The sequence below is a fragment of the Monomorium pharaonis genome, unplaced genomic scaffold (assembly GCF_013373865.1).
Source record: "Monomorium pharaonis isolate MP-MQ-018 unplaced genomic scaffold, ASM1337386v2 scaffold_47, whole genome shotgun sequence".
Lineage (NCBI taxonomy): Eukaryota > Metazoa > Arthropoda > Insecta > Hymenoptera > Formicidae > Monomorium > Monomorium pharaonis.
In genome coordinates, this window is record NW_023415769.1 from 1 (window position 1) to 13,000 (window position 13,000).

The 13,000-nt window shown below is 39.2% G+C and overlaps 2 protein-coding genes across 2 annotated transcripts; both read left to right on the plus strand.

Moving 5' to 3' along the window:
* The first annotated feature begins 8,113 nt into the window (after positions 1-8,113).
* On the plus strand, positions 8,114-9,481 carry LOC118648495. Its single transcript, XM_036294809.1, has one exon. The coding sequence runs from the start codon at positions 8,114-8,116 to the stop codon at positions 9,479-9,481; it is 1,368 nt and encodes a 455-aa protein (XP_036150702.1).
* LOC105833904 lies at positions 9,478-12,856 on the plus strand (the record flags this gene model as incomplete). The annotated part of the gene is made up of 4 exons (XM_036294811.1): positions 9,478-9,559; positions 9,609-11,526; positions 11,689-11,919; positions 11,968-12,856. Coding segments are annotated over exons 1-4 (3,120 nt in total), but the record flags the coding sequence as incomplete, so codon positions are not given.
* Between the last annotated feature and the right edge of the window lie 144 nt (positions 12,857-13,000).

Genomic DNA, 13,000 nt, shown 5'->3' on the forward strand with positions numbered 1-13,000 from the left:
ATCCATTGGACATACAGTGGATGTCCTTGTGCTATCTGGGCTTTGTACTTTCGAGTCAGCGTATTAAATTTCCATCTCACTTGTTCTCCAGAAAACTATAATTTTCAAATGTAATCAAAATTAATCAAGACATGTACGCATTTCTGAATTCTCTTACTTGCTCAAAATACATTTTTCTAAATTGCTAAATAAAATTTTCTAAATATATATTTCAATATCTGTTTTGTATTTTGTTTCATACTTAGTATGAAATATATGCATTCTATGTATGTACTTTTGAAAGTAAGGTAGAGAATAAAAACAAAACAAATATAAAAAATTATAAAAAATTTAAGGTTCAGAATTCATAGTCGATTCTTATATTTAAGATCATCTTAAGTACTGTCTTAAGATGCTATCAGCCAATTACAGAGCCGTATGAGCATCTTAGGGCATTGGTTATGTTCAGAAAACATAAATGATCAGTGAACTGTCAATGATTATTGATCCTTATTATTAGATCTCTAAATTTAGACTAATTATATTAGTGAATTATTTAACTGTTGTTTTTTGAACAAAACCATTGCTTGAGACAATTTTGACATAAGATTCGACTATGAATACCAGCCTAAAACAATTTATCTTAAGCAAATGACAATCAATGACAGGGAAAGTGCAGTATAAAGTTCAATTTATTTGCTATTGCATTTTCAGAGAAATAAAATGTCCAAAGATATCAAATTCATATTAAAACAACTAAAAAGACAATTTTGCAGCAATACAGTACAGAGCCCCTCTCGCTAATCTCTAATAAATATAAATGTACATACATAGTACATACAAAAATACAAAACATTTTTTATATTTTTTGGGAGTTTTTTATAATACCTTGTAACCGAACTCTGAAAGGTCATCAGCTATTGATGCCCATACTTTCCCTCGCTTAACAGGATGATCAAGATCTTCCTTTTTTGCTTCATAACAGGTAAGTAATGCTAGCGTGCTGCTGTCTGTCCACATAGCAACTATAATGGCAAACAGTTGACATATATGTCAATTATCAGATTATATTACCAAATTTGTGAAGAATAAATTATTTTTATTTATGTCAGCTTTAAAATTTGTTTCAATAATAAATTATTCTGCAGTAACTTTTTTATTTTTTATCCATATTTTATGTGACACTATTTGCACAAAACAACTATGAAACCAATTTCTGAAGCAGCCAAAAAACAAATCACTTATAAGTATAATAAATAAAATAAAAATTATTTACCAGTTTTGTCATCTGTAGGCTTCTTCTTAGTAGGTTTTGAAGTAGTAGGTTTCTGTTGAGGAATATATGGCTCTTGTTCTAAATCATCTTGTTCCATATCATTATGATCATTTAAGTCATTGTCATCTCTGTCAATTCTATTATGTATATTGAAACTTTCTTCATTTGAAACATCATCATCACTCAAACAATAAATAATTCCCTCATTCGAATAAATAGTTTTTCCTTCAAAGCAAATATGTTCATACAATTCTTCATTATCCAGAACTAAAGAACATGCTGCACACATAAAACTCGAATAACCAGGCTATAAATAATTCAAAACAAAATTGTTTGTTATTTGTACGTGTTATTTGTATGCATTGTAATAGATTAATAAACAAAAGTTAAGTTAATAACCTAACCTAATCTAACTTGCAAATAAAAAAACAAAGTATTGATTTTACTTTTTATTAAATAATATTTAAAAACTCGTAATAATTCATTATTTTAATGCAAAATAAATCGAATTACTTATTACCTCAGGGACATTTTTCAGATTTCCGTAATCCATATTTGTCCGGCTTTTTAAAAGAAAACAAGAATGCAATTACTTACCGCGCTGTGGTTAGTAACTATTATTTGTCACCAAAAAACACAAGCCTACACAGCTCTTTGGCTGAGTACAGATGTGTAGTGTTGTGTCGATAATTATGACAATTGGAACACAAATTGTGTCACCGTGTGCATGAAAGTGTCTAGGGATATTGCAATTGGAAAGCACCCACTGTCCCTTTCTATTCAACACCTATAGAAAGGGATAGTTACACGAAACTTTTCACTATTCACGTTCCCTCCCTAAGGAAGAAGTTACATGATCGCTGGCCTGGTCGAGCAAACTGTCATCCGCCTGATCGCACCACGCACTTCGCGTCCGAAAGTAGAGCCGTGAACATCGCAGATACATTGTACGATCAGTCCACGCATAAGAAAGAATAAATAGTCACATATACTTTTTCTATACAGTGAACACAAAGAACGCCGATTTAATAATCAAATCCTTATCACCACCACAAGCATTGGCGTTCCAAATGCATAAAACAGTTGCTGTAGGTACACGTAATATTATGAAAATCTAATATATTATGTTTAGATATTAATGGTTTTTCTCTTAAATACCATAACCGACTAAACTAAAGAGTTAAAAATACCACTGGTTGAAAAAAAATGAGACTTGTTAAGAGAAAAAGAAAAAATACAAAATATACACATTATACAATATAATAATTTTTGATATAGTATCCTTTAATATAGTAGAAAGTTCAAGCTTAAAATGCTTTTTGAAAAATGAAAATGCGATGATTTTCCGCGGTGTTATAGTTATTTGAAATTATGCAAAACTTTCGTATGCGCTAATTTTGTTGACCAGTATAAATATAATTATACAAAATTAAATGTAATATCATCATATGTTACACATTATACGATCATATATAATAATATTTGGAGGAGGAAATGATACAATTTTATCTGTATGTAATCATATACAGTTACATATGATTGAAAGATCTGAACAAATATGATTACAAAAATATAAGACTTTATCGGCCCAAAATTCGGTTATTATTATATACAATTATATAAAAATATATATGTATATGTGCTATTAGATCAAAAATTATATATACAAATTATTCGTATTTAATTATTCATATTTATATATGATCATATTATGCACGACTTTTCTCAAAATTTTGAAATATAAAGATTTAAAACAAATTACAAACTATAATATATTTAGACAGATACATTTCCTTGTAAACAACTTCCTAGCGACCACGGACGCGCGTCTCGCTGGACGGTCTTAATCCGCATCGCGCTACCGCGTTCTTGCCGACATTTGGCGGTAGGCCCGTAACCGAGTTACGGGGGTCTGGTAGGGGCCGGTCTATGTCTACCCCAATTATCCCTCCTCACGTACATTAGCCAATCAGAGGTTAGGAGACCCGTCCGCCACTTTCCCCTTCCCTCTGCCGCCCCCCACCCAACAGGTACTAGCCGCAGTACTACTATATAAAGCCGCTGTACTACTCCGATTCTTCAGACCGTCGTTGTCTGTTCGTCGGGAGACGATAATCGTTGTCGCGATGGATATGTCCGTTATAGAAATCACGCCGGAGGAAGTCGTCGCAGTAGATGAGCCGGGTGCGGAGGATTCCTCCGCGGAGGCCATCAATGCCATTGCGATGGGCACTTACTGTTCATCGGAGTGCATTGCCTCGAGCAACCCATCGCGTCACATTAGCATCCCATTAGGTTCTTATGAGATGCCTAGAAATGTAGAATCGCAAAACGGAGGATCGTACACCGTCTCACACGATCCTCGTATACGTTTTAAAACCTTCATTTTATACGCACTGATCTTAATAATAACCGTCCTACTATGGTTCCTCCTCTTTAAAGTGTTCCTAAAGTAAAAATTATATTAACAATTTACATCTACTTTACTTTACATTTATATTTATTATATTACTTTAATTTGACATTGATTAGTGGGTATTTTTCATATTGTTTACAGCAGAGAACTCTGTAATTTAGTCTTTACTTTAGCCCTTACAGGTCCGGAAGTCACTTTAGTAACTTTGAACTGTTTCAGTCAGTTTATAGAATCAGTAAGTTTATAGAATTTTTTGGTTTCAATTAACTTAATAATGTTACAATGAATGTTCTCTTTATGTCGGCACGTGTATCACAATTATTATGTATTTCAAACCTTTTTAAAAAGAGATAAAAGAAGGCGCCGATTGTGTGTGTGTGTGTGCGCGCGCGCGCGCATCTGAGAAAAAAACTATTATATTAGGTAAATTGTCTCATTACTATATTGCTTTATTATCTTCTCTACAAAATGATTGATATGAAGTAAATGCGCCAACTGTGCGTCAACATTGAAATAAAAAAAAGATAGACCAAGTACATAAACGCGTGCCTTCAGAAATAAATGTAAGATCAATACAATTAGCCAAGTATATTTGAAAAAAAGTAATATTTATTTATTTATGAATGATGGATTGTCCAAGTAAAGGAGCTATTGAAAAACGTAGGATTAGAAAATTTCAAAATGCTTGGCTAGATGAAAGTATTTTTAAAGGATGGTTAGCTCCCCATCTTGCTGAAAATAAAGCGCTTTGTATTGCATGCAACAAAACTATCAGATGTTGCAAAACAGATTTGATTAAACATTCACAAACGGTTAAACACATTGAAAAAATAAATTCTGGTAATTTTAAGGCTACTTTTAAAGATAGTTTATCACATAAAGAACAGGTTAAACGCGCAGAAATTAAAATAGCAACTTTTATCGCAGAGCATAATGTAGCCTTTCAAATCGTGGATCATTTAATTCCTTTGTTAAAAGATATTTGTATAAAACCTGAAGTTGTGCAAGACCTTTCGCTGGCTCGACATAAGTGTGCAAGTATTGTTAAAAATATTACTGCAAAACGTGAAACTGAAAAAATTGTTGAATATTTAAAAATTAGTAAATTTTCCATTTTGATAGACGAAAGTACGGATATCTCTGATACAAAATTAATGTGCGTTCTTGTCCGCTACGTATCACCATTAAATAAAAAAATTGTAACTCAATTATTAGAATTATTAACTTTAGATGCAACAGACTGTTCCGCGAATAAAATTTTTAAAATGTTTAAAGAAAGTTTAGAAAAACAAAATATTCCTATTAAAAATATTGTTGGATTAGCTTGCGATAATGCGTCAGTAATGGTCGGATCCAAAAATTCTTTTATGACTCATCTTAAAACGGAAGTGCCAGAATTAATAACAATAAATTGTATTTGCCATTCATCCGCGCTTATAGCCAGTAAGGCTTGCGAAAAATTACCTTCTTCTTGCGAAAATTTGATTAGAGGAGTTGCCACTTACATTTCGGGCAGTGCAAAGCGATGTGCGATTTTGGGAGAATTCCAAGATTTTTTTAATGGACAACGAAATAAAATATTAAAATTGTCGGAAACAAGATGGTTATCTTTAGAAAAATGCGTTGTTAGACTTTTAGATAACTGGGAAATTTTTAAAAATTATTTTATGTTAGCAACAGTAGAAGATAAATTAAAATCCGCGGAAATTATATTAGAACATTTAAATGATATTTTTATTAAAGCGTATTTGCTGTTTTTAAAATTTGCACTAAATTTTTTTAATAACTTTAATGTATTATTTCAATCTCGTAATATTTTAATTCATGAATTCAAAATTATATGAAAGCAGTCAAAAATTAATTCGTCAAATAGCCGTAAATTTGGTAAAAATTGATGTTTTAGAAAATATTTCAACTTTAGATTTACTATTGGATAATAAAGATAATATAAAACCTATAAATGACATAAATGTGGGACCGGATTGTGAATGTCTTTTAGAGACTTTATCTTTCGAATGCGCGCAACAAATTAGATTGAAATGTTTGGATTTTTATGTTACGGCAGTTCGCGCGCGCGCGAGAAATGCTAAAGCGTCTCTACCTTATAAAAATGAACTTTTTAAACAATTAATTTTTTTGGATCCTAATATAGCTTTATATAATGAAGGTAGACATAAAATTAAAAATTTAACTTATATTGCTAACCGGGTAGAGCATAATATTAATATAACAAAATTATCGTTTGAATGGACAATTTTACCATTAAGTTTTGATGAGCAACAAAAAAAAGAATTAGCTTCTTTGCCAATAGATGAAATGTGGGCTAAAATACTACAATCTGAAAATTTTGATGGGACTAAGATGTTCCCAAACTTAGAATTATTAACTCAAGTAGTCCTTTCTTATCCTCATTCTAATGCTGAGGCCGAAAGAATATTTTCTATTGTTTCAGATGTCAAATGTAAAAAAAGGAATCGACTGTCAAATGATACTGTTTCCTCAATTTGTGTTATTCGATCTAGTTTACAAGCTCAAAATATAAATTGTACAAATTTTGAAATTGACGCGAGGCATTTAGAACTGCATAATACACAAAATTTATACGGAGAACAATGCACATCTGATAATACTTAATTTTTTTTTTTTTTGTTGCATTTGTTTGCATTTTTACATCTAGCCTCTACTTTTTTATGTATGCTATACATAATTTTTAATATTTGCGTTTAGAATTTCAGTTTTACTTACATGACTGTGTTAATAATATATTGTAGTGACTAAAGCCAAAGATTTAATGTGCAATAATTTTTAATAAAAAACAAATTTTTGTATTTTAATATCCAGCCTCTATTTTTTAATACATGCTACATATGATTCTAAATATTATTATTTCTAAAATCAGGTTGAACACGATTGAGGCCAATCCATCACCTTCTCTGACTGTCTAATCTTAGGAATGTTAATTAGTGGCTGCGTTTAGCAGAAAAAGCAGCTTTGCAATTGTTGTAAAATTCTTCAACACGATTGGTTTTTGCTCTTAGTTCCTGTTAGATCTAAACGTATAAACCAGTCGTGTTGAAGAATTTTACAACAGTTGCAAAGCTGCTTTTTCTGCTGAACGCAGCCATTGATTTTAATCTTTTTCTTCGAATCTGTTATTACCAGTTTGCATATTCTTATTAGCTTTTCCAGTATTTCCAATTTCTGCATTGCCTTCCATATTTCCTTTCTGATAATACTGTTCTGTATTATATAACTACGTACTGTGATAATATGTGCTACATATTGTTAAAAATTAAAGATTTAATAATTTGAATTAGTATATAGTAATTGTTATATTTGTCATTTTTAACGGATTTAATAAATTAATTAAATTTAATAAATAATATATAACAAGTAAAAATTATTTTTGTAATGTAGAAGTTGTATTATATTATAAATTATATTTATCTATAAAACATATTTATCATTAAATTGATTACAAGTATTCTTATTTTATTATATTTTATTAGTATACTACTATAATATTTTGTGTCTTTGTAACTTTGCAATTTCTTACGTTTATGATATTATTTTGTATTTTAAAGATAAATTGTTGTTTTATGAATACTGGTAAGGTTTTTGGCAGTTTTCCTTACTGTTCGGGATTCTGCATGTAGTGAGTTTGCGCCGTCACGTCAGATGGCAGCAGCTATTGATCATCGCTCGCGTAAATCGCCGAGCACTAGCATGCGCGCCTACCTGCGCATAACACTAAAAACTTCTCTTCGGTACGTGCTCTCGATGGCAGCAGTTCGCTCTGTTTTCATAGTTCTAGTGCTTATAGTTTAGTGATCGAATCATCTCGTGAAATCATAGACTTCTCATCAGACAAGTGCTCAACGAAGAACTCATTATCACCCTCATAAGAGAGACTCACCCACAATCTCTGGTACAGCATCAATCGAGAGACTCAAGCTCGTCACGCCACGCGCACGCCGGCGCCGCGTGACACCGGCTCTCTGGGCATCATCGTCCCCACCGGTAATAATTAATACAATTCTTATCGAGTTAGTGGACATTCTATCTCAACTCTAGACCATCTCCGTAGTGTGCTCAACAACCAGAAAACGCGTGTGATATATATATAAGTTGCGATCTGTAAATAAACGATACGATTCGGACATTTCGACGTCCACGTGATACTTAAGCATTGTGCACTTTATCAAAACCCTTTCCACGAACGTCCTCTCACCCTGCATTCCATCTTCAGGGGCATCCAGCGATCTCGTCGCAGAGTCGCGAACATTTTTGGTCCTTCGAGCCGGATTCGTGGAAGTGCGACGGACTTCAGTGTCACACCGTGATCACGCATCGCACTCGTGACTCAAGGCCACTCAACTGCGCATTGTAGACACTCGCTGCCATCTCATCGTTGCCGCTACGTGTGCTCAATTTCCCGCGCTATGGCGGAGTCTCAAAAATCGGGCAAGAGCGATCGCCCACCGACTCCTCAACTGGACGTGCCGCACGACGAACGGGCGTCATCCCGCCATGCGTCCCCCGTTCGGTTGTCAACTGAGCTGACACTGAAAGTGCAGTCCCAGTGGAACCGCATCACCGCTCTCAAGCGGATCTCAGAGACGATCCCGGCGACGCCGGAAGAGACGTCTCTCGACGAACTCAATCAGCTCCTCTCTCACATCGAGGAGATTCATAAGGCGTTCACAAAGGAGCACGCGTATTTTGAAGTATCGTGGCCTTCAGCATTAGTGAACCACGACTACTTCACAAAAGGTGCGCAGCTTGAAGAAACCATGCTGCATCTGGCTGCCAAACGCACCATCAGCCGGCTTCGGAACGCGCTCACCGTCACGCCAGCTCAACCGACCACCGCATCGACGTCTAGTGCAACTCATGACTCACACTTGCCCGACATCTCACTCCCCAAGTTCTCAGGCGTGTACTCAGACTGGCCGGAGTACAGAGACTTGTTTGGGAGCATGATTATAAACAACGAACGCCTCACCCCCGTAGAGAAGCTGCATTACCTCCGTGTGTCTCTGGAGGGAGCACCGGCGAAGCATATTAGCGGATATCCCATGGCCGCTGATTCGTTTCACCCATCATGGGAGGCGCTCAAGGACAAGTACGAGAACAAACGACTGCTCATCACGTCCTATTTAGACAGGATCTTTGACGGCTCGGGTCCAATTCAAAGGAAGGCAGAACAGCTCACCACGCTCATCGACACAGTGCAGGAATCGCTCACTTCTATCAACTCCTTGGGACTACCCGTTGACCTAGGAGACGCCATTTTGGTGCATCACGTAATCAAGAAGCTCGACCGGGTCACGCGCGAACAGTGGGAGACTAAGATCGGCGCAGAGCGGTCATATCCACGGTTCGAACAGCTCGTGACCTTCCTGACGGCTCGGGCATGTGCCCTTGAGAATATTGAGGCGGTATCGTCATCGTACAACTCAAACTCCTCATCCACAGCGAGGAAACCCAGAGTCACTGCGCATCAGACGTCTCAAAACAAGGTGGCAGCCGACAATGTTTCCACGGTGTACCCGTGTGACTGTTGCCAGGGTCAACATTATGTGGTCACCTGTATCAAGTTCAGAGAGCTTGCACCAGCAGATCGGCAGAAGATCGCCGTTGACAAGCGCCTATGCTTCAATTGCTTAGGACGCCACAACGTGCGATCTTGCAAGAGCACAACAGGGTGCAAGAAGTGCTTGCAGCGACACCATACGATGCTGCACGAGGTTAACACCTCAACGTCTGCTCAACCGGCAGCCAGCTCACCAACTCAGCCTTCAAAATGAAGACCCGGTGCAATCGCCTCACCCGACTCATCGCCACGCTCATCCTACTCGACATTGCTCGCCACAGCCTTGGCACAAGTCAGCTCATCGACATCTCATCTTCAAGTACGTCTACTCATTGATTCAGGCTCCGAACTCACCTTCGTCACTGAAAATCTCATCCGCCAGCTCAACGTTTCTCGACAACGTTCAGCTATCATTGTTTCTGGAATTGGTGGCAAGGAATCTACTCAGACTAGAGGAATAGTATTGCTTACATTGCGTTCTACACGCTCGAATGCAACCGTCAACATTCAAGCTCACGTCCTTCACACATTGACGACCATTTTACCATCGTTCGAAGCGGAACCTCAGGAGTGGCCACATCTAAAGAACTTGTCACTAGCCGACCCAGACTTTCTCACTCCACGGGCAATTGACATTCTCATCGGAGCTGATGCCTACGGGCAAATCATCAAGCCAAACATAATCAAGCACTCTCCATTCATGCCAATCGCACAGCTCTCCATCTTCGGATGGCTCATCCTTGGACCAGTCAACAGAATATCAGCAGGACGCACGTCGACGCATCACGTTGCGATTCAAGCTAATGAAGAAGCAATACATGAGCTGCTAACGAAGTTTTGGGTTCAAGAGGAGGTGCCTACACATGACGTCAGCGTTCTCACCCCGGAGGAGCAGAAATGCGAAACACATTTCCGATCAACACACTCTCGTGACTCTTCAGGAAGATACACTGTACGTATTCCTCTGAAGTCGCCAAGCAACATCTTAGGTGACTCGTATAACATCGCTCATCAATGCCTCAAGAGTCTACTTCGGCGCTTTGCAAGAGACCCCGCATATCAACGTCTCTATCAAGACTTTATGGCCGAATATCAATCGCTCAACCATATGACGAAGGCATCATCAGAGTCCCATCATCACTCACAGTATTATTTGCCACATCACGGCGTGCTCAAACCTGATAGCGCAACAACAAAATTGCGCGTTGTATTTAATGGCTCCAGTCTGTCTACATCAGGGTATTCCATCAATGATCTCATGCACACCGGAGCTAAGTTACACCTAGACATCACGGATGTTTTATTGTGGATTCGACAACATCGTCATATCGTCTCCACAGATATCACTAAAATGTACAGGCAGATAAAAGTTCACAAGGATGATTGGGATTTGCAGCGAATACTGTGGATTGATGACCAACTCAACGAAGTGCCGTATCAACTTACAACAGTCACCTACGGTACGAAGGCCGCGCCGTTCTTAGCGGTGCGAACCTTGCTTCAATTGGCAGAAGACGAAGGATATCGATTCCCGCTTGCTGTGCCATCCATCACTCACGGCCGATACGTTGACGATATCTTCGGTGGTGCAGACACCGTACAACAACTCAAGGAAGTCGCGTGTGAACTACGAGACCTCTGTATGGCGGGCGGCTTTCCTCTTGCAAAATGGCATGCAACTCATATCGATGTCATCAACGCCCTCAACAATACTCAAGACCAAGGCTCTCCAATCACCTTTGACGATTGCGCAACCAAGATACTCGGATTACAATGGCTCCCTCAGGAAGATGTATTCTCATTCTCATTGAAGACTCCTTTCAAGACCGGCAATTTCACGAAACGCCTCGTACTATCTGAAGTGGCTCAGATCTTTGATCCACTCGGCTTTGCTTCACCAGTAGTGATCAAGGCTAAGATGCTCTTGCAGGAGCTTTGGCTGCACAAGCTCCACTGGGATGAACAACTACCGTCCCAGCTCTCCACCAGGTGGCTCATCATCAGAGAAGAACTCACAAGGTTGGCCAACCTCTCAATTCCTCGGTGGTTTCATACTTGGACCGTCTCGACAGTAGAACTTCACGGCTTCTCTGATGCTTCTCAATTGGCAATGGCTGCAGTCGTATATCTCTCCGTTCACGACTCAAATGGCGCCAGAATATCATTTGTGTGCTCCAAGACGAAAGTAGCACCTCTCAAGCGACTCTCAATTCCGAGACTCGAACTCACCGCAGCGCTGCTGCTTTCTCGACTCGTTAAGTACGTTCAAGCCACTCTGAAAGTGAACGTAATGGCTACTCATCTGTGGACGGATTCTCTCGTAACACTCTCGTGGATCAAATCTCACGCGTCACGCTGGAAGGACTTTGTCAGGAACAGGGTAACGCAAATACAGGAACTCACGCCAGACGCTCACTGAAGGCACATCCCTGGCACCTCGAATCCAGCCGACTGCGCGTCACGAGGCCTCACAACTGCTCAACTTCAAGGTCACTCATTGTGGTGGACGGGACCACCTTGGCTCATCAATCAAGACTCTTGGCCGCCACAACCTGCAATCGCTGAAGAGTTAAGAGCAATTGAGGCACGCCCAGGCGTCTCATTAATTGCAGCTGCACTGAAACCTGACTATCACTGGGACATCATCTACAGGTACTCCACTCTCAATAAATTATTGAGAATTACAGCTCTCTGTTTCAGGTTCATCTCACGGGTGAATAAGAATCACGATTCAATGCCAATCATGCAAGTATCAACCATGGCTTTAGAGAAGGCAAAACTCTTTTGGATCAAGGCAACTCAAGCGGCATACTTTTCACACGAACTCAAGGCTTTACAGTCAAATTCACCATTACCGAAGACACATGCATTCAGTCGATTGACTGCATATATCGACGCTCAAGGAGTCATCCGAGTCGGTGGACGACTCGCTCACTCATCTCTCTCACCTGATGGCAAACATCCTGCGATTTTGCCTCACCACTCACATTTAACGTCTCTGATCATCGCCCATTCTCATCAACGAACATTACATGGAGGCACTCAACTCACGCTCGCACATATCCGACAGACCTTTTGGATTCTCGGCGGGAGAGCTCCTGTGAAATCATACATCTTGAAGTGTGTCGCGTGTGCTCGACAGAGGGGGATCCGTGCTCATCAATTGATGGGCCAACTACCTCTCTCAAGAGCCACGCCGTCGCGCCCATTTACTCACACAGGGGTGGACTACGCCGGGCCACTCACCATCAAAACTTGGAAGGGTAGAGGTGCAAAAAGTCATAAGAGCTGGATCTGCGTTTTTGTGTGCTTCTCAACATCGGCAGTACATCTAGAGGCAGTCAGTGACTATTCATCTGACGCATTCATTGCTGCCTACCGACGGTTTTCATCCAGACGCGGCATCGCTCATGCACTCTATTCGGATTGCGGAACGACCTTCATCGGAGCAGATACATCGCTTAAGAGACTGTTCGTTCAGAGCTCTCAAGAACATCAACGGGTCAGCAAGATGCTCGCCCAAGACAGCACGCGATGGGAATTCAACCCACCAGCAACTCCGCATATGGGGGGAAAGTGGGAAGCAGTGGTAAAATCAACGAAATACCATCTGCGGCGTACCATCGGCGAGACTCAACTCACATTTGAAGAGCTCACCACGTTACTCACTCAAATAGAGGCCATTCTCAACTCACGGCCCCTTGAGCCGTTGAGCGATGATCCAGATGACGTC

Bases quoted from the DNA above. Each gene is read 5' to 3' on its own strand.
- LOC118648495 (XM_036294809.1), top strand. From the start codon at position 8,114: ATGGCGGAGTCTCAAAAATCGGGCAAGAGCGATCGCCCACCGACTCCT.